We start from the raw sequence: 21,827 nt of genomic DNA on the forward strand, positions 1-21,827 counted from the left end.
GAGGGCATAGTAGAGGTGTCTAGAGGAACCGTGTTTGTGTAACAGGGTTGCTTCCGTCCCTCTCCTCAACCTGGGCTAGAACCAGAGACGCTCTACACACATCGACAACAGTCGCCCTCAAAGTATCGTTTACCCATCGCTTCACAAAAGCCAAGGGAAACAACTACTTCAAGGTCTCAGAGCGAGTGACATCAGGGAGAGATGGATAGAGAACCGATGCATCATGGTTGTGGCTCTCTAACCTGTTCTTCCTCTCCGTTACTCTCTTTCTCTCTCCAGCTCTACATGTCAAAAGGTGGCGGGGGTCACTGGAAGGAATCCCCCAAGAAGAATGCCCTGAATGAGCTGCAAGACAAGCTGATGGGGGTGCGTCTGAGAGAGGGCCAAGCCCAGGCTGAACTTAGGGAGGTCAAACTCCAAGCCATACAGCTGGAGAGCCAGGTCAGTGGAAGAAGTTTAGCCTGATGCCAAATCTGTTTGTGTGCAATCTATATAAAAGTGATCCATTGTGTGTTATTTCCTTCATCTGATCCCAGGTCTGTTGCATGTAACAATGACCATAGGACTTGGCAAGACAGTGCTGGGACCAGCCTAGGGAAATGCATTGTATTGGATCACATTTCTAAAAGAGACTTTCATTAGGCCTAAATGACTAAGGGGTAACTTATACATCAAATACTATGTGGAAATGGTAGATAAATGTCAAGTACAAGTGTGACATGACATTGTGAAAGAACAATGCAGTATAAAAGTGGTAAGGAAGATGCAAATACTGCCTCATCTTTTGGATTTATGGAAAGTACCTCGCTCAGTGTTTTAACATTCAGTTCCACACTCATGTTTCTCACCCTAATGAGTGAGATGTTTGACTTTTGTGGTGGATTATTCACAGCTCTATACAACACCATAGGCCGACACACACACACACACGTTTTCGTTACAGTTCATCACTTTGAGCCGCAGGTTGGCATTTCTTGGGATGACTCTTATACTGGAGGCAGCTCTGCAGAGTGGTCACTAGCTGGCACAGCCAGAGTCATAAAAGCAGATTTTAAACCTAACCTTAAATTAAGACCAAAAAGCTTATTTTTTTTCATGAATGTTTACAATATAGGCAATTTTGACTTTGTAGCCTGCCCATCTAGTGGAAATCTCCCGGCACTGCCTCCAAGACGAGATTCATCCCAATAAACGTTAACCTGCCTTCAGGCCTTTTTCTAACTTGACAAATGTGTGCGTAACTCAGTTTCACATAAATAATGCATTGATGTCAACAGGTGATTTGCGTTTGTGGAAGTACAAGTTGTTAATTTCTCATATTAGCTTTTTGCTACAAACTGTTGATTATTTATTGTTACAACACTTAGACAGAGGCAGACAACTAATATCATATACAGTACCAGTCAAAACTTTGGACACACCTTCTCATTCCAGGGTTTTTATCTAGTTTTACTATTTTCTACATTATAGAATAATAGTGAAGACATCAAAACTATGAAATAACACAAAATAACACAAAAAAGTGTTAAACAAATCAAAATAGATTTGAGATTCTTCAAATAGCCACCCTTTGCCTTGATGACAGCTTTGCGCATGCTTGGTATTCTCTCAACCTGCTTCACCTGGAATGCTTTTACAACAGTTTTGAAGGAGTTCCCACATGCTGAGCACTTGTTGGCTGCGTTTCCTTCACTCTGCGGTCCAACTCATCCCAAACCATCTCAATTGGATGGGGTCGGGTGATTGTGGAGGCCAGGTCATCTGATGCAGCACTCATCACTCTCCTTCTTGGTCAAATAGCCCTTACACAGCCTGGAGGTGTATTTTGGGTCATTGTTCTGTTGGAAAAAAATGATAGTCCCACTAACCGTAAACCAGATGGGATGGCATATCGCTGCAGAATGCTGTGGTAGCCATGCTGGTTAAGTGTGCCTTGAATTCTAAATTAATCACAGACAGCGTCACCAGCAAAGCACCATCACACCACCTCTTCCATGCTTCACGGTGGGAACCACACATGCGGAGATCATCCGTTCATCTACTCTGCGTCTCACAAAGACACGGCGGTTGGAACCAAAAATCTCAAATTTGGACTCATCAGACCAAAGGACAGATTTCCACCAGTCCATTGCTCGAGTTTCTTCTTAACCACTATTCATTTAGTAGTGGTTTCTTTGCAGCAATTCGACCATGAAGGCCTGATTTCACGCAGTTTCCTCTGAGCAGTTGATGTTGAGATGTGTCTGTTACTTGAACTCTGTTGCAGTTTCTGAGGCTTGTAACTAATGAACTTATCCTCTGCAGCAGAGGTAACTCTGTCTTTCTTTCCTGTTTGCGGTCCTCATGAGAGCCAGTTTCATTATAGCGCTTGATGGTTTTTCGACTGAAGAAACTTTCAAAGTTCTAGAAATGTTCCATATTGACTGACCTTCATGTCTTAAAGTAATGATGTCATTTCTCTTTGCTTATTTAAGCTGTTCTTACCATAAGTCTTTTACCAAACAGGTCTATCTTCTGTGTACCACCCCTACCTTGTCACAACACGAATGATTGGCCAAGCCACACTGCTTCTTAACACAGCGCGTATCAAACCCGGAAGCCAGCTGCTTCCGGCTTCGGAGGAAACACCGTACACCTTGCGACCTGGTCAGCGTGAACTGCGGCCGGCCTGCCACAGGAGTCGCTAGTGCGCGATGAGACAAGGATATCCCTACCGGCCAAGCCCTCCCTAATCCGGACGACGCTAGGCCAATTGTGCGTCGCCCCATGGACCTCCCGGTCACTGCCGGCTGCGACAGAGCCTGGGCTCAAACCCAAAGTCTCTGGTGGCACAGCTAGTACTGCGATGCAGTGCCTTAGCCCACTGCGCCACCTGGGCGGCCCCAAAAAGTCACTTTTAACTCGGGCACACCTGTTAATTGAAATGCATTCCAGGTGACTACCTCATAAAGCTTGTTGAGAGAATGCCAAGATTTTTCAAATCTGTCATCAAGGCAAAGGGTGGCTACTTTGAACAATCTCAAATATAAAATATATTTTGATTTGTTTAACACTTTTGGTTACTACATGATTCTTCCATATGTGTTATTTCATAGTTTTGATGTCTTCACTATTATTCTACAATGTAGAAAATAGTAAATATAAATAAAAACCCTTGAATGAGTAGGTGTCCAAACTTTTGACTTGTACTGTACATGACATTTAAATACTTGTAATTTAGCAGACGCTAATCCAGTGACGAATTACTCTTTCAGCCTTCTGACACTGTCCCCACTCTCTCTTCACCCGCAGAACCAGATTCACAGCAAGCTGATTGGGCGCCATGAGGTGGAGAGCGCCGCCATGCAGGAGAGGCTGCAGCAGCTGGCGAGCCAGAACAAGGGGATGCTGGCCCAGCTCACCGAGATGAAGAGGAAACAGGCCGAGCTCGACTGCAAGGTGGGGGAGAGGTGGAGGGAAGGGGGAGAATGGAGGTAGCCAATGGTAGCGTTGAAATGTGTGGAATAAGTGGGTTGCAAGTTAAGACGGGGGAGGGAGAGTGGGGATGAAGGTCCAGAAAGAAAGAGGGATGGAGACTGGAAGCAGGAGGAGAGGGGGAGTAGAGAAGGTATGGGGAGGATGGAGGAAGGTAGTGGAATAAGTGGACTGACTGCCAGGTGAGAGCGGAGATGATGGTGAGAGAGGAGATGGAGAGGGTGGGGGAAAAGGAAGCAGCCTAGGGTGACATTGATAAGTGGGCTTTGTGTGTGAGCCTGCAATCTAAACAGATGCCATTGCAGAACTAGATGGTCTAGTGGCTTTCACTCAGGCTTTGCGCCAGAGGTGATTTTTCTCTCTCTTGTCTTTTCTCTTCTGCCACTCTCTTCCCTCTCTCTGTAGAGTAAAGAGGAGGTGATGGCGGTGCGCTTGCGGGAGGCTGACAGCATGGCTGCCATGGCTGAGTTCAGACAGAAGATAGCTGAGCTGGAGATACAGGTGGGATGTTCGTACACAGAACTGAACTTGACTTCCATATGGAATGGATGTCATTGTCAAGTGTGTTTTAGATTTCTTCTGGGTGGTATGTGTGCAATGGAGAGATCGTCTTCCCTGCTTCTTTGGCGTTTGTGTGTGTGTGTGTGTGTGTGTGTCTAATCCCCCTATCCCTGTCCTACAGAAGGAGGAGGGTCTGATCCAGGGCCAGCTGAACCACTCTGACTCCAGGCAGTATATCACCCAGCTTCGAGACCAGATCGGAGAGCTCAAGAATGAGGTCACACACATTTAACAGTCATTTAGCAGACGCTTTTATCCAGAGCAACTTACAGTAGTGAGTTTGTACTTTTTGTGGTACTCGTCCCCCGTGGGAATGGAACCCACAACCCTGGTGTTGCAAGCGCAATGCTCTACCAACACACACACACACACACACACACACAGTAAAAGTCCTTGTGTCTGGGGTTAGTTTAGCCATTGACACCCAGCTACATGTGAATCAGATCCCCTCATGCTTTTTGTATTTCTCTGAAATGATAGATGTTGTCCGCCACATGAAGCTTGACATACTAGATTCACTACTCTGGCCTTCTTCTGTATGACATTTCCAACCACACAGAATACAGAATAGACGCCCCCCCCCCCTCCTTCAAAACCCCAGATCTCAGAAAGAGAGCAACGAATGCGTGTGAGAACGAGACAACACTGATTCTCACATGCTTAAAAACACACACACACCAACATAGCTGAACCACGTAATATACACTTGCTCATTCAGAGAGCGGCTGTGCGTGAGAAGGATGTGTCAGAGGAGGGAGTGATGGGACTGCCTTGCCCTTTTCTGTTCACTAGTTCTTAGAGTGCATACTGTTGGGGGTATTCGTCATATGGAGCCTTTATGTAATAAGTACCGAAACATTCGTGACAAAGTCGAAATTAGCAAGCAGTAATTTTCCGGTCTCAAATCTCAGGCATCTATTTTGCAAATTAATTCATGTTTTGGTGTTGGACCGTATCATAAGTCGAATTAGCATATATGTTTGTTTTTTTGGTAACTGTCGAAGTTATGATTATAGAGTCATACCAATGACTTTTGAATATTCTGATTTGTCCCAGAACAATATGATACACTTCAACATTGTACAGTATTGATACACTTCGAGAAGGGCTGATATAGAATCAGACCAGTATAGTGTACATGATTGAACTCTGCTGTGTAAACCGAGACAGAAAAGGAAGAGGTGGGCGAGTGCCTAGTTATAGGGTTCCTATTGGTTAACCACTACCCTCCCCCTCCTACCAGCCTAACTCAGTACAAATCTCAGAGTTTTCTGTAAGTACTGAATCAGTGTTGTATCTACACGCACACACTCATGCACACTCATGCAGACACACACAGGCACATCAGACTGGATTTAACCTTGTCACTGCAGGCGAGACCACCATGCCAGGTTGCTATAGAAATGGGTCACTTTCCAACCAGTGTACACACTCTTCTCACCAACAAACCGCATCAAACGCCTTTCTTTGTGATATCAGTAATATCCTAGATAATTGTGACGGTAATCTACGTGTATGAATGTCTTATCCTTATTTCTTTCTCTTTTAGATCAGGCAGCTCCGCGGGCAGCGCTCCAAGTTCGCTCCTAGTTCCCGGGATGGGGGCGGGGGCTACCCGGATCTGTGTCTAGCTAGCCCCTCGTCGGCCGGAGGCGACTACCTGAGCTCGGATGAGGACCTTCTCCCCAGCCCCATCCCCCCTAACGCCATGTACCCCGCCCTGCCCCACCCCTCGGCCAGGCTGGACAGCGAGGGCAGCACCGACAGCGAAGCAGAGGCCCACCCGGACCACCCCCACCACGGCCCCTCGCAGCAGCTCTACACTAGCATGGTGTGTGCTGAGGTCCTGGACAACTGAGCCATGGAGATCCCTGGAAATACCTGGTCCTGTACTCAGTATCTCTTTAGTATTAGAGATGCTGTACTCGCCCCAACTTTACTGTACTACTGTTTTCATCCTAAACTACTGTAACCTGTAACGGACATCCTCCCCTCCTCCTCCTTCATGTTGGTGCCATGGTCTCTCTCTTTTCTCCATTTCCCCCTTTTACTTCTCTCTTCTCTCTCTTCACTCATCCCTCTCTTTATCTCCCTCTCTCTCCCTCAATCTCTTCCTCCTCTACATTCTCACAGACCCTGTATTCCCTATGGGGGTTGAGTCAATTCCAGTCCTATTCCCCTGTCCTGTCCTGTCCTTGGCATTAGTTTCCACACTGCACTCCGGACCTGAGTGAAGAACAGATAACTTCAGTATGCTCGCTCACTGTGCAGCAAGCATATCCTATCTGCACAGAAAGCCGAGAAAATAAAAGGGATTGAAAATGGACCAAAAAAATTACTTTCAATACTCCAACAATACCACACAGCAGTGACTATGAGATGCATAGGACATCACTTTGATTAAATGATTCCCCTCAAGTTTGTAAGGACTTCAATATGGACTTGGGATCGGTAAAAGAGGATATGGATGGATGACTTGTTGGGCTTGACCCTGCTCGTACTGTCCCGTGAGCAAGATGTGGGACTTACTGTCTCCCTCCATCTTTCTCTTTCCTCCTCCTTTTCTCTCTCTCTCCGTCTCTTTCTGTCATTTCATCATTCCAAGAAGACCCATTGGCCACCTGCACTGCCTGTCAAAATGGAAACAACCATCCACTGTAACCTCACAATGCACACTTCAAAACAAATGAGAGCGAGAGGGAATGAATGAAGGATAGAGGTAGGAAAGGAGTATGGTATGGACTTGTACACATCAATATCATAGGGATGTTACTAGATGACATCACATGCATAGATGAATATTAACAATTTACCTTACTGAAATGTGTTTGTTGTGTCTGTCTTGCAAATGAAACAAGGCAAGCGAATTACGATGGCTAATGTCAACCACAAAAAAATCTCAACGTTGCCAAATCTTAGGTCATTTTTCTGCTATTATTTATGTTCTTATTTATTTTAATATTTTTTTTATATATCTATATAAATACATAGATACCAACGGCCGCCAAACATTATATATACGTTGAGTTCCCTCGGTCCTTTGTGCCAACTTGAATCCTGAGGCTGAGGTGTCAACGGACGGCGTCCTTGACGACTCATGTCAGAGAGACGGAACGAATGCGCTGCTATGATTTTCCTTTTTTCTCCCAGTCTTCTTTTATGTTATGTTCTATCTGCTCGACACGCGGTCGAACTTTACACCCCTTAGGAATCAGTTGTGAGTGCGAAAAGTACTGGTAAGAAATAGTTGAACGGTTATGGCTATGCTTCATAATGATGTCTCTACCTACGACTTATGCAATACCCACACATAAACAAGTCCTTTTATAATCTATTTGAAATGTGTTAAGGCATTTTTAAACCCTAAGAGAATGTATCAACCCACGAGTGTTTATAAGAGGACAGCAATGGCTCAGTCAATCATTCATTTTGTCTAATGGTGAGGCTGGAGTTTACTAGTTCGAGTCTGCTTGGCATGTGTCCGTCAAAATGCTGTGTGAGTGACGTGAAGGGGTTCATTTGAAGTTACCAACAAAAAAAAAGAGAATTTGTTGAAATTGACTAATCAGAGGCAAAATAATAATAATTTACCAGCTTCAAGTGTACTGATCAGATCATCATAAATATCATTATCAAGTTGGACCAGGGTTATCACTCTGTTTGTCTCTGTTCTGTTGTTGTCGTCTCAGTCATGGTGCTGTATGGTGAATTATCAATACCTCTCCTTCCAGAACAGCCAACTGTGACATCACTTCCTCTTTCTACTGCCTGTAACCAATAGGATTTAGGGATGGATGGAAACATTCAGTTGAACGTGTTGACTGAAAATGTCTGACTATCTGATGCACGCTGTTACTACAGCTTCAGATGGCTAAAATGCACAGATGTTAACAGACTGGGGCAGTATTTTGCCTAGTATATACCTCATTGGCTAACTATGTGGCATATCATCCCAATTGTCTCGAATATATGACATGCTTGTTAGAATTAGCTTTAGCTCAGTCATTAGGAGTGGGGAGACTAATGCATCGGCTTGGTGTCATGTTTCCAAAGCATTCAAATGTTCCGTGTTTATATCAATGAGTCAGAGTTGATCATGGGAATTGATGATAGCCATCTGGAAAGAAGCTCCATGTGGTTGCTATCCCAATGTCAAGGGGGAAAGGGTGCCATACAAACTCTATATAGATGGAAAAAGCATTGTCCTACCTCTGTGGCAGACACTTCACATATCACATTTTGATATATTCTTACAACAGTGGAAGCAAAACATATTGTATAATTCAATAATATTCCATATGACAACCTGAACTAAAGTATTAATATAAATAGATCACAAGAATAATTGAGTTGATTTGCTGATGCAGAGGATGTGTAGTAATATATTCAGTAGGGTGATATACGATCCTAAGATTCTGGATATACGATCCTAGGATTCTGGATATACGATCCTAAGATTCTGGATATACGATCCTAGGATTCTGGATATACGATCCTAAGATTCTGGATATACGATCCTAAGATTCTGGATATACGATCCTAAGATTCTGATCTAAGATTCTGGATCTAAGATTCTGGATATACGATCCTAAGATTCTGGATATACGATCCTAAGATTCTGATCTAAGATTCTGGATATACGATTGTAAGATTCTGGATATACGATCCTAAGATTCTGGATCTAAGATTCTAGATGTTGATTCTAAGATTCTAGATCTCCTCCTGACTTAAAGCAGTGAGTGCTGTTCTGGGAATATGGGAGTGGATGCTTAGAGTGGTTAGTGAGAACTTGTAAGGTTTCTTGGTTGTATAATGCTATGCCACCAAGCCTATGCATCCCAACTTTGTATCATGTTTTCTTGTGTTCAAATTATGCCACGATTTGGTGTGTGTCTGGCTTTTGTCACACAGTGATGCTGAATGACGGGGGAACCTGTCACCAACTGCCAAGGAAATAAGGGAGCTCCTCTGCCATGTAGCCCATATTTCGCTCGCTCAAGTATTACAAATAACCACCTTTTCAGAGGTTAAACCAGTGCAGCAGCTGAAATCACTGTTGTCTGGTGTAACATCCTGGACCAGTCAGTTACGGCGTTACTTTAGCAATGGGAGGGAGTTCGGATGCCATGTGTTGTAGAGTATAGTTTTGGTCAGTGGTGGAAAAAGCCCTTGAGTTTATTTTACCTTTATTTAACTAGGCAAGTCAGTTAAGAACAAATTCTTATTTTCAATGACGGCCTAGGAAACAGTGGGTTAACTGCTCAGGGGCAGAATGACAGATTTGTACCTTGTCAGCTCGGGGATTCGAACTTGCAACCTTTCGGTTACTAGTCCAACGCTCTAACTACTAGGCTACCCTGCCGCCCCATACCTGAGTAAAAGTAAAGATACCGTTTTAATAGACAATTACTCAAATAAAAAGTGAGTCACCCAGTAAAATACTACTTGAGTAAAGCTATTTGGTTTTAAATATACATCAGTATCAAAAGTAAAAGTATTAATCATTTCAAATTCCCTGCATTAAGCAAACCAGACGGCACCATTTTCTTGCTTTAATTTTTTTTTTTACGGTTAGCCAGGGGCACATCGACACTCAGACATAATTTACAAACAAAGCATTTGTGTGCAGTGAGTCCGCCAGATCAGAGGCAATAGGAATGTTCTCTAGATAAGTGAGTAAATTTGACCATTTTCTTGTCCTGCTAAGCATTCAAAATGTAACGAGTACTTTTGCGTTTCAGATAAAATGTATGGAGTAAAAAGTACATTTATTTTCTGTAACTTTTACGCCACTAAATTCCTAAAGTTGTCAAAAATATAAGTAGTAAAGTACAGATACCAAAAAACTACTAAAGTAGTACTTTAAATGTATTTTTTACATAAGTACTTTACTCCACTATTTAGACACTACTCGACAGTGTCTAATTTACACAGTCTTGTGCACTCGCTCCACACTTGCATAACACCAGGGTGTATAACAACCTTGCATAATACAAACACTATACTGCTGTTCAGAGATGGTGCTTCGATGCGGAGCTCCCCAGTGTCCCAACTACAACTGGTAGAACTGTGACTAAAATACTTTTTGATACACATGAAGATGCCCTCTGATTCAGTATTTGTCATCCATGTAGTTTTATGATTACCGTTGGTATGGCAATTCTTTAATCTGAACCAAGATCATGTTTAAAATCTTAGGGTGTGTCGAATGGTAGGGTTCCATGTTTAAATCTAGATAGTGCCATAATGTAGGTAGATTTATACATAGTATATCAAATGCAATTTTCATAGACAGTTTAGCATTTGCACTCTGGTTTAGGTTGGTGTTCACCAAAAATATCTCAAAGGTGAAGGCCGCTGTTGAGCTACGACTGAAGGATCCCCAATATGTTTAAGATTTTTATTTATATATATATATAACCATGTTAGAATAAAACTGCAACACTACATGCCGTTGACTGTTTCTCAAAGAAGAGAGAAACAAAACATGGAGACTCCCCCTTAAGGACGGTGTCCTCCATGCATACCCTGGGTTGTATTCATTAGGGCACTCAAAGTAAAATATTTTAAAATGTTCTGCAACAGAAAACAAAAATGTGTGTTTCTTATTGGACAAGTCCATGAAGTACCTCCCGGTTTCAGTCACTTTTCTTCCATTTGGTGCCTCAAACACAACCCTGGTGTAGGACAGGTCGGTATCCACTTTACTCCCTCCAACCCTGTTCACTCTCTCTTGCAATCCTACCAATGTGTTGTCAAGTATATTAATGACAGTAATAAAGATGATATTAAAGACAATATTATGAAAATATTTCAGTGTTCTGTACTTGATGATGATTGATATGAAAGGAACATTGACACTACACATTCTCAGATGCCATGTCGAGGTGGTACGGTGTTGTGTTGATTGTCTCCACCTCTGTCTTCATTTGGATATAACATCCATTGTAATCTTCCATTGAACCTGTTATCCTCTTTGGCTCTCTGTCCCTCTCTCTTATCTTTCTCTCCCGTTCTGCTCATCGCAACATTGGGTCACCAGTTAATTTCTGTTTGGGCTTTCCGTCTCCATCGCTCTCTGCTCTAACTTCCATTTTGAAACCCCCTCCTGTCTCAACACTTGTGTGTGTCGACACTTTGCCCCACATTACTCAAGTGACTCCACCATCCTTCTCTCATTCAGTTTCTTACTACTTGGTATTCTCTTGCCTCACTTCCACACATCTTCCTGTTTTGTGATCATGTGAATCGTGTTGATATAACAATGAAGTAGACTGATATTCGAGATTTGTATACCAACCTCGAGTCAAAGAGGACATTTTGGTCATTTGAAAGTGAAGAGATTAGAGCGGGTACATCTGGACTTGTTTGGTCCTATATACTGTAGCAAAGCAGCGACGAGTGTGTTTTTAGTGCAGCAGAAAGACCTGTTGCTCAGCAGTGGAGTCTTTCTGAGGAAGCTCTGTGGTTGAAGTGGCTGCTGCTGAGTGTAGCGGTGCTTCAGAGACACTCTTCCCCATCACTTTCATTGGGCTTCACCGAACTGAACACTACGTCTGTGGCTGAATACAGCCTAGAACTTAACTTGAGCTTATGGATAGATTTATACTGTAATGATACATGATTTGAGCTTCCTATTCAACTTTTCATTAGTTAACTACGCAGTTGGAGATTCAGGGGTAAAGTTTACATTTTGGCATATCATATTTTGATTTCAAATTCATTTTGAATTTGAGCCTGAATGTATTTGTTCAGCCTAATGACTTGATGTGAAAGGTTGACATTTGTATGCCTTTTTAAAGAACCTTATCTGGTAAGTTTGTATGAAACACTTTTTTTGTAGTGAGATTTTCACATTTTCCATTCTCGCCGTAATGGCATAAATTACTTCTTGCAGTCTTCAATTCCATCCTGCAATTAAGATTAGGAGCATATTTTTGCTTTGTGCTTTTAGGAAATGATCATGTACATTATCATCATCTTTTAAAATCAAAGATCTTTTGTCATCTCACCAGGTGACTTGACTGAAGACATCTTCAAGAGGGCTAGCTGCAGAGATTTGTCATTCCTCTTTTACTAGGTGAGTTTTTCTGCATTTACTGTACCAAATGAATTCAGCCAATGTGTTCAATCTAATAATTTATCTCCACGGGTGTATCTGCATCATACTTAGTTATTTAGTTATTAGTTAGTTATTTCAAATGTCACCCTGTGACTGCAGAATTACACAGTAGAAAGAGTTCCGTGTTTTATTTACTGATCCCTTGGGCAAAAGATATGAACTATTCTGCCTAGTAACACAGAATACTTCAAATGAGAAATATTTTATATCTAAAGCTTTTAATCACTATGAATCCAGCAGAGGAAAAATACATCAAGTTTAGCTATTTTTGGGATCCTTTTTGCCCCTAGTCTTTTATCTTGTTATGTCTTCAATACTCTACCATTTGCCACCTGTAAGGCTCTGCAACCAGAGGGGAGAGAGCTCACAGGGTGAGTCGGGATAATACATAACGGTCTGCTGTGTTTGGTTGAATGTGGGTGGTAGCTGCTGTGGAATTGTTTCAAAACACTGGGTGCTAGTATATGTTGCCACAGTTTATGCAGCAATCCAACCAAGCTCAAGAGTAATGAGTATGTGCAATGACTTGCCTGAGGCGATGACATCTAGAGATGTCTGTAAATTATACATAACACACATTTAATGCCAAATAAATGACCTCCTTTATGAATAGATTCAGCAGGAAAAGCTCTGCTGGGAAAATACTCAATTTCCATTCAGTATATTTGAACTGATTTCATTATGGAGCTCGTTTTTATGGTTTCAAAATGTTGCCTTCATAATTTTAGTGTCAGCAAAACCCACAGTACTGTTACTTTCGGAGTGGTTGTGTGACCAGGGCCTGTACCCAGAAAGCATTTCCGATTTAGGTGTGCTGATCTCGGATCAGGTCCCCCTTGTTCCTGTTATCCTATTCATAATGATCTGAAAGTTAAAACTGATCTTAGATCAGCACTCATACTCTGAGAAGCTCTATGAATACGGCAGTGAAGTATGTGACCATGTTAGTCAAAGCACTGCTGCCACCTGCTGTATGTTGGTTGATATGAATAAAACCTGGACTATTCTGCCAATTGATGTGTACTCATGTACTCCATATTGCAGGGCCTTCTACTTCCCTTCCATTAGACTGAGTCTACAAAACCCTCTGTGCTCCTGCTGCTTCTCGCTTCCCCACAATGCCTCGCTCTTTCCTGGTGAGGAGGGGGGGCTCTCCCCCTCTGCGCCCCAAAGCAGGTAGCCCCTACTTGGGCACGACCCTGGTGCCAGTGGGTCCCTCAGAAACAGACAAGAGGCAGGGGGGTACCCTTCAGGGACAGCCGTCACCTAAGGGTGCGGTGTCTCTAGTGACACACAATGAAGCCTACCCACCACAGCCCTCTCCATCTCCAGCCCTCCACCCTGCCTCACATAGTCCCCCTTACCTTCACCCCACCAGTCCCATGTCTTCAGGTAGGTGTTGAACACTGAGGCTCAGCTAACACAAGCTCATGTACATCTGCCAGTTTTGTGTATTATCGTGCTCTCATAATCATTCATTCTTTAACCATTTTCATTAAAGTTAAGACTGAAACAGCAATGTGTTTAAGACCTAGAGATCAGTGATTGCTTATAAGAGGGGCTATTAATAAAACGTATCAACCTCCTGCTATTCTCTGACTTAAGATGGTAGAGCTGGGCTGCACCACGACTCTCCCTCCCAGTTGAACCCTGGCAGCCCTGCTAATGGGGTGGGCTCGCCCCTCCTGGGGGAGACCCGACACAGAGGCTGTCCCCAGATCAGTGACCACAGGACCACTGGGACTGAATGTCCACTGTGTGGAAAGGTTAGTGGATGATCCCAAATCAGTTTTATTATTCTAACCCTCTGACAAGTTGTCATTGCAAATAATAATCTGTTCTTAATTGATTTACCTGTATAAATAAAGGTGAATTATTAAACATCAATCCTCCTCTCCATCAAAAAGGTTTGATATTAGTGATAGGAGAAAGCTATTTTTGCTTCCATCATGGATAGTGAACAATTCTGACTCATTGGAATTACCACTGAGGTGATTGGATAGACCTACACACAGTCTTTTTATTAACCAAAGGTCAAAGTGCAGCAACTGAAGTCTGACTTGCTTTGATTCTCTATTCTGTTTCTGACTGGAAGACCAGTGTGAGGATTAAATCAAGATAAGAGGTCTATTGTATTTACTGCACTGCTCTCCCCTTCTGCAAATGACATTAAAGTGTTTGTTTTCTTTTCAGAGTTTCTTTTCTTTCTCCAGTATGGAGTCCCACGTCCACAAGTCCCATGGTGGCAGACACAAGCAGTCGTCATCAGCACACATCAAGACTAACAGTCAGCCATATGGCTATAGGCCAGACCTGGGTTTGAGCTACAGGGTCAAGGTAGGAATAACACACCTAATCACGCCAAACAAGGTCTGTTGCCTACTACATGACATGTATAATGAAGGGTTTTAAAGCAGCTCTGGGGTCAGGTCTATTGTAATCAGATCACATTGTGACGTCAAGATGTGGGACATAAGTTCCATCCCACCTGAGAAGGCTGATATTGCAGGCATTTGTTTTCATACGCCAGCTCTTACAGAAAAAGGGCATTATCATCATTTCACAATGTTATTTTGACCTCCATAGTATGGAAATATCATAAAAAGAACTGGAAATCAAGTTATTAACTGCACTGTTCTACTAAGATATATGGAATTGTTTTAAGGTCATAGCAAGGATGATTTAGCTATTTGATTTTGAATTTTAAGACTCCTTGAAGTACCAAAAATATATATAAAAAAATATTTTTGTCCTTACTGTTATTAGCCCATAGAAATGCATTGAATAACAGATTCACTACATGGAACAACAGATAATCCCCCCAAAAAGATCAAAAGGAAGTTAGTTCTAAAGTGTCTCTCCTATATCTGAGAGACTTAAGGAAACCTATATATATATATATATATATATATATATATATATATATATATATATACCCCATATTTTGGGCATTAAATAGTCTCCATATATATACTTCCATACATTTTTTTCAGCTGGTACCAGGGGGACCTTCAGACGAGTCTTGTGAGAGTTCTAGAGCAAAACATGTATGTTCGTGAGAGTCTCATCTTTCCATAGAGGGGTCAAAATAGTTTCTAGGACATTCGGAACACTACAGATGATTTTGCGGGAAGACCGATTTTCAAGATGTCTCCTGGTCTGACAAACACCACTCTAGCTCTGTCACCTTTCACCTCAGATGTGAAAGTGCGACATAGGCGGATGCGGAGGATTGAGCATCTGCAACATCAGGGATACGGTGGATTGAGCATCTGCAACATCAGGGATGCGGTGGATTGAGCATCTGCAACATCAGGGATGCGGTAGATTGAGCATCTGCAACATCAGGGATGTGGTGGTTTGAGCATCTGCAACATCAGGGATGTGGTGGTTTGAGCATCTGCAACATCAGGGATGTGGTGGATTGAGCATCTGCAACATCAGGGATGCGGTGGATTGAGCATCTGCAACATCAGGGATGCGGTGGATTGAGCATCTGCAACATCAGGGATGCGGTGGATTGAGCATCTGCAACATCAGGGATGCGGTGGATTGAGCATTTGCAACATCAGGGATGCGGTGGATTGAGCATCTGCAACATCAGGGATGCGGTGGATTGAGCATTTGCAACATCAGGGATGCGGTGGATTGAGCATCTGCAACATCAGGGATGCGGTGGATTGAACATTTGCAACATCAGGGATGCGGTGGATTGAGCATCTGCAACATCAGGGATGCGGTGGATTGAGCATCTGCAACATCAGGGATGCGGTGGATTGAGCATCTGCAACATCAGGGATGCGGTGGATTGAGCATCTGCAACATCAGGGATGCGGTGGATTGAGCATCTGCAACATCAGGGATGCGGTGGATTGAGCATCTGCAACATCAGGGATGCAGTGGATGGGGAACTGCAACATCAGGGATGCGGTGGATTGAGACGCATCCAATGCAAAAACAACATCTCTCTATCTTAAACTGGATGTTTTCATGCTAATTAGATCAACATTAGGGAGTTTTAAGAGTGATGCTAGTTATAAACTATATACAGGAAAAAACACTACAGTAGACCCTATACATGACTATATGGCCCATCTTATATGGCCAATATTCATTAAACTTCTCATGAAACTGTGAACCCAATAAAAAATAAAATTGTAACAAAATATATGGCCATATATGCTTTGTTCTCATGTGTTTCAGGAGCGTACGTTTGGCTGTAAGGTGTGTGGGAAAGTGTTCAAGCGCTCCTCTACCCTGTCCACTCACCTGCTAATCCACTCTGACACGCGACCCTACCCCTGTCAATACTGTGGCAAAAGATTTCACCAGAAATCTGATATGAAAAAACACACCTTCATTCACACAGGTGAATCAATATGTATTCTATGGAAATATGGATCTTGTCTTTGTCACAGTCACGTTAGAAACATATTAACTATTTTAAATATATTCAAAATACTATGAGAGTCTTAGGGGCATGTGGTGTCTGTGAAAAATGTAGTGAATACATGCCAGAGTCCGGCGGGAAGTGATTTGGCCTTTAAAATAAATAAATATAACAGCCACTGCATGCCCCTACCACTCTCATTGATTTGGATTAAGTTAGCTGAAGTTTGTAGTGGCTGTTAAATTAAAGAAAACCGAACCACGCATTAGTTTTTCCTGGCTCACTTTCAGGGTGAGGAACCACCTAACATTCAGTTATAAAAGAATGAACTTCCCCTTTAATACAGTATGTCCCCTCTGCCCTCCTATTCCAGGTGAGAAGCCTCATGTGTGCCAGGTGTGTGGCAAAGCCTTCAGCCAGAGCTCCAACCTCATCACCCACAGTCGTCAGCACAGTCACAACCAGCCCTACCGCTGCCTCTATGGCTTCCAGCACAAACAGGACCTGAGACAAAACCAGGAGAATCACCGTACATAGACCTTTAGGCCAAGACCCTGGCTGAGAGCTAATCTGAGCTCAGTTTTCACAATCGGGAGAACCACTGTACGTAGATAGCAACTCAAACATCTTTTCATTATAAGGGGCACCACTGCACAAGCTAAACAGAAGCTGGGGATGGATGAAAGAAGGGATGGATGCTCCACAAAAAATTCTAACAAGCATTTACCTTGACTGTAGTTGAATCCCAACTGTATAGGGTCATATCTGAAAATATGTTTAAAACACCTTTGAACTTTATTCCAAAGTATCGCTTTCTTACGTGTGTGCATTAAAACTCTTTGTTGTCCACTTTCAGATTTGGATAACAACAAGATATTATTGTTATGAATGAATGATCATTGTTTTTTTTAAGTGATCAAACCTCCTTGCTTTTTAATGATTTACCTCTCGGGGAGATTTTAAAGGTATGTCACTTTGAGATAAAAGAAGTTAGGCATTGCACCTGGTTTATCTGGAATTCTCTGGAAATGAATCATTCTCTTTAATTCTCTGGAACGGAAAGATTTACCTGGATTTAAATACCTGTGATGGGCTGAGAATGCCCCCTCTCTCTCTCTGTCAGCGCTACCCTATAAAAGCACAGCCTCTCTGCACTAAAACACCTGATCCCTCCACTGCACCACCAAGGAAGAACACACAGACACAGGTAAATACATCATTTAGAATACATGCTTTAGGTTTAGGTTTTAAATCACAATTGGCCTCATTGTGACTACATCCCCAGGCTTAATTGCTACAGAGAGAGAGTCGGTCGGGGACAAGATTAGCCTCATGGTGACATACCTGAGCAGGGATGACTGATGGCCCTTACAGTTATGTTGTGTGTCTGGGGTACATTACAGCGATGGATCAGTCATTCAAAAATCATGTTAACCACTGTCCATTGCACACAGAGCGAATCAATACAATTTTTTTATTCAATTTGAAGTAAATGTTTTGTCCTGATCTAATTTAAGCTTGCCATAACAAAGGGGTGTGAATACTTACTATAGGCACTGTGTGTAGTGTAGCATCCTGATGGTGGTGCTGTTTAGTTGTCTAATATTTTAATTTAATTAATTAATTGGAATGGGAATTCTCAATTCTTTTTTTTTTTTAAACAGTTTCAATCGGTATACAGACCAAGACATCACAAAAGACGTATGTACTGCCAGTTCATGCAATGAGTGGTGACTGACACTTAATTTAAATTTCAGTATCTTCAATGCATGTTGTACCCTGCTTTCCATTTCCATTTGGAGCATCTCATTGTCTCTTTTCCTCTCACCCTCTTTCTCTTCCGCTCTCCATCGTAGCAACAATGGGTTTAGGGAAAGAGTGCTCCAGCTTCAGACACCGACTGCCATGTCGACAAGCCATGACGACAAGCCATGACGACAAGCCATGACGACAAGCCATGACGACAAGCCATGACGACAAGCCATGACGACAAGCCATGACGACAAGCCATGACGACAAGCCATGACGACAAGCCATGGCGACAAGCCATGACGACAAGCCATGACGACAAGCCATGACATATCAGGTGTAAACGAATCAGACCAAAGCATAATAGGTGTTAAGGGCGGTATTTAAATTGGCAAATCACCAATCAGGCTGGTAACCTGATCCAGCAGGAGGGGCTCTGTGTATATAAATGTATATTTTATTATTGTGCAATGCCACTTAGATTATGTGGCCCATCCCATATGCGATTATAAAACACATTGATAGACATTTCAAAGAATAAAGCAATTACACGTCTAGCTATATACAGTGAGCTCCAAAAGTATTGGGACCCTGACAACTATATATATTTTTTGGCTCTACTCCAAGACTTTGGATTTGAAATGATACAGTGACTGAGTGCAGACTAAAGTGCAGACTCAGCTTCAATTTGAGTGTATTTTCTTCCATATCAGGTGAATCGTCTATAAATTAGAGCACGTTTTTTAAAAATACACCAGGGGGCCACCAGAGAACCCACAATAGGGATAGGAGGGTTACTACTAATAGGGATAGGGGGGTTACTACTATTATCAGGACGTCCATAAGTAACACAGAGTTTGGGAGCTTTATACATCTAGTAAAAGGTCACGTCATCTGGTCTCTTTGGGGATAGGTGATAAAGGACAGGAATGACATCACACTTAGGGTGTAATTCACTACAAGCCCACAGACCCAACATGACCTCTCAACAACTGTTGCTTTAGCCACCAACTCAGCTCTACTCAGAAATAAGTTGGACCGTTCTTCCGTGGGGGGGGGGGAGAGTTCCTTCAATGCCCTCCCCTGTCTGCTGCTTCTGACTTCTGGGCCTATATTCCAGGCCTGCGTCGGTCCCTTTGGCTCGGGACCTTCTTCCGCCACTAGGATCTCTGGCCCAGGCAGAGTCTTTCTCAATTCATTAACATTGGTCTGTGGAGTGCGTCCTTCTGGTAGCTTAACAACAGGGAAGCTGAGAGTCACTGCTGCAAAGAGACACAGACAGACAGGAAGGGAAGTGGTGCTACATAGTGGTGGGGAGCCCTCCCTACACTCACTGGATTCTTACAAATATTGAATTAGTTTCAAGAAACACCCTCCCCTCACTTTGTGCTCTCCACAGTTTAGGGGCAGCTCTCTGTCTCTCCTTTTCACCTTTCCGAATCATAATTTGACCTATTGAACCAACCCAAATTTAGAATGACAGTCCCTAATGCGTCACGTTGAGTCTATCACTCGAATGTAAGACCCTCAACTTAGCACACACCAACACTGGCAGAATGTACATTTACATACAGGAAACAAATATACAGTATTGTTAGGTTCTAATTATTATAGTAAGAACTCGATGGACACTATGAAAGCTCATACCATGTTTATTCATCCCAAAGGGTCAAACAGCTGTACAGACAAAGACATTTTGACACAAGCACTGATATTTAACCCTTCCTCCTAGGCTGAGTCTCCTCTTACACATCTGAGCAAACATTGTATCTTTACTGCAAGTCAGGAAACTAAAGGATATGGGCCAAAAACTTTTCTTTCTCCCTTAATGTGACCTGACCTGACCTCGACCCCCTTCATCACCAGTTCATGTCTCTCTCCCCTTATCAATGCTGCCATGTGTGATCGTTTTCCCTGCCCTCAGCACATTACAAGCTTAATTGCACACACACCATATTACCTTCCTCCTACAGATAACCATTAACTTCTGGTGTAGACCCTCTAAACCTAAGCACTCAATATTTCAATAGGATACCTGATAATTAACCCTATCCAAAGATTAGGAGTTAGTACCCAGAATCCATCAGTATGTGCTACTAATGTTGACATACATTATAGAAATCTTATATTTCTAGCATGAACTATTCTCATCCCGGCCCCATTATGACAGATCGGTATTTTAATGGATGGCCCTTGATAATGTCCCCATTTCAATATCTGGGAAATAATCCGATTTCCCCAAGCAGGCGAATCTCTCACCTGAGCTGCCACCACCATCCTTTACGGTCCATTCTGTCTTGTCCCTTTTCTGACCAGTGCACCAGCTGCATGAGAGAAGTTTGGACGTGATCTCTCTGCATGCTCACTCCATGTGGACGTTCTCAGAACTCATGCCGCGCTCCTGAGAGAAACGTCAGTTGATAGCTTTGATTGGATGCTGAACACCAGTTTCTGGCTCAGACTCCGATCTCAGGTAGAAGTCGTGAAAGACAGTGAACGCCATTGTTGCCATTACTTTAGCCGGTTAAAGAGGCTGAAGCTTACACTGTTCTCGGTCAAATGATCCCTTCCATGCATCTAAATACCATCTGCGGTCACCTTTGCTATAACAGACCAGAACAACAGTTTCTTTTATTTCAGATTCAGGAAATCCATACCAACAATTTACTGTATGACAAATTATTACATTCCCAATATTTGTAATACAAATTCCTAAGACAAATGTCAAAGAGAATAACAACACACCATTAAAACCATTTTTGCAAATTGCCGTATATTCCCTTATCATATTGGCGACCTCACCACAGGGCCAGGGAGTTAGAGGGCTAATCCTTAGGGAGAAATCCAGACCGTCCAGCAGACCCAATCTGGTGAGATATGTATTGATGAAAGACAAAAACAAAACAGAAGCAACAGCAATACACTTCTTCATATATCAATCGAGGTGGTTAAAACCTAAATCCATTTGGAGTAACTGTCAACCATTACCAACATATATTGTTTCCTTTTACAGTCAGGCATGTGAAGAAAATAATTTGTCATGTTTACCAAAGGGCCCCAGGGGGCAGGTGATTCTGCCTTTGGACTCCAAAAAAACAATAACAGTGCCAGTTAAATAAAAATAACAAATACAATTAGAATTACAACCCTTGATGACTCCATCTTAAATTAATTGTATCCCATAAGGTAATGGTAAAAGAGACTAGAGACAGGTATCCCTCATATTAGGGGCAGCACTCTCTCTCTGTCTTTCTTATGGTCCAAATCACAAATAGGACTATTGCTAAATTATAAACCTCTTCCTAATTATTAGTGTTTCCATATAACATTTAAATGTCACCCAATATTCTTAGCCTTTCTAGTGAGGGTGATCAGGCCTCACCAGAAAGTCCGAACAGAGTTCAGAGTTCAGTCAACTCTATTAAGTGAGTATTTACTTTCCTGTACCTCAGACATTATTTAAAGATATTTTAAACATTTCAAACATTTTGTGTATCAGGTTTCCATCAGGGTTTTCAGTACATTTCTTAT

At 42.5% G+C, this 21,827-nt stretch overlaps 2 protein-coding genes across 4 annotated transcripts in view; both read left to right on the top strand.

Annotated features, from left to right (window-relative positions):
- LOC135537898 (EVI5-like protein) overlaps window positions 1-10,846 on the top strand; it is a 41,695-nt gene extending 30,849 nt beyond the window's left edge. For both annotated transcript variants that reach the window (XM_064963910.1, XM_064963915.1), the window contains 5 exons: window positions 280-441; window positions 3,292-3,438; window positions 3,880-3,975; window positions 4,157-4,252; window positions 5,585-10,846. In XM_064963910.1, coding sequence (XP_064819982.1) covers window positions 280-441; window positions 3,292-3,438; window positions 3,880-3,975; window positions 4,157-4,252; window positions 5,585-5,893 — 810 coding nt within the window. In that variant the 3' untranslated portion in view covers window positions 5,894-10,846. The remainder of the gene's footprint in view (window positions 1-279; window positions 442-3,291; window positions 3,439-3,879; window positions 3,976-4,156; window positions 4,253-5,584) is intronic.
- Window positions 10,847-11,273: 427 nt separating this feature from the next.
- Window positions 11,274-17,549, top strand: LOC135537912 (zinc finger protein Gfi-1b-like). 2 transcript variants are annotated; one of them, XM_064963925.1, is made up of 7 exons: window positions 11,274-11,848; window positions 12,051-12,115; window positions 13,202-13,549; window positions 13,763-13,923; window positions 14,351-14,494; window positions 16,361-16,526; window positions 16,921-17,549. In XM_064963925.1, the coding sequence occupies exons 3-7, from the start codon at window positions 13,276-13,278 to the stop codon at window positions 17,082-17,084; spliced, it is 909 nt and encodes a 302-aa protein (XP_064819997.1). In that variant the 5' UTR covers window positions 11,274-11,848; window positions 12,051-12,115; window positions 13,202-13,275; the 3' UTR covers window positions 17,085-17,549. The 2 variants fall into 2 exon arrangements, with proteins under 2 accessions (XP_064819997.1, XP_064820000.1); XM_064963928.1 differs by having other exon boundaries at window positions 11,274-11,714.
- The last annotated feature ends 4,278 nt before the right edge of the window (window positions 17,550-21,827 follow it).

The sequence above is a fragment of the Oncorhynchus masou genome, chromosome 5 (genome assembly GCF_036934945.1).
Source record: "Oncorhynchus masou masou isolate Uvic2021 chromosome 5, UVic_Omas_1.1, whole genome shotgun sequence".
In the NCBI taxonomy this organism is placed as follows: domain Eukaryota; kingdom Metazoa; phylum Chordata; class Actinopteri; order Salmoniformes; family Salmonidae; genus Oncorhynchus; species Oncorhynchus masou.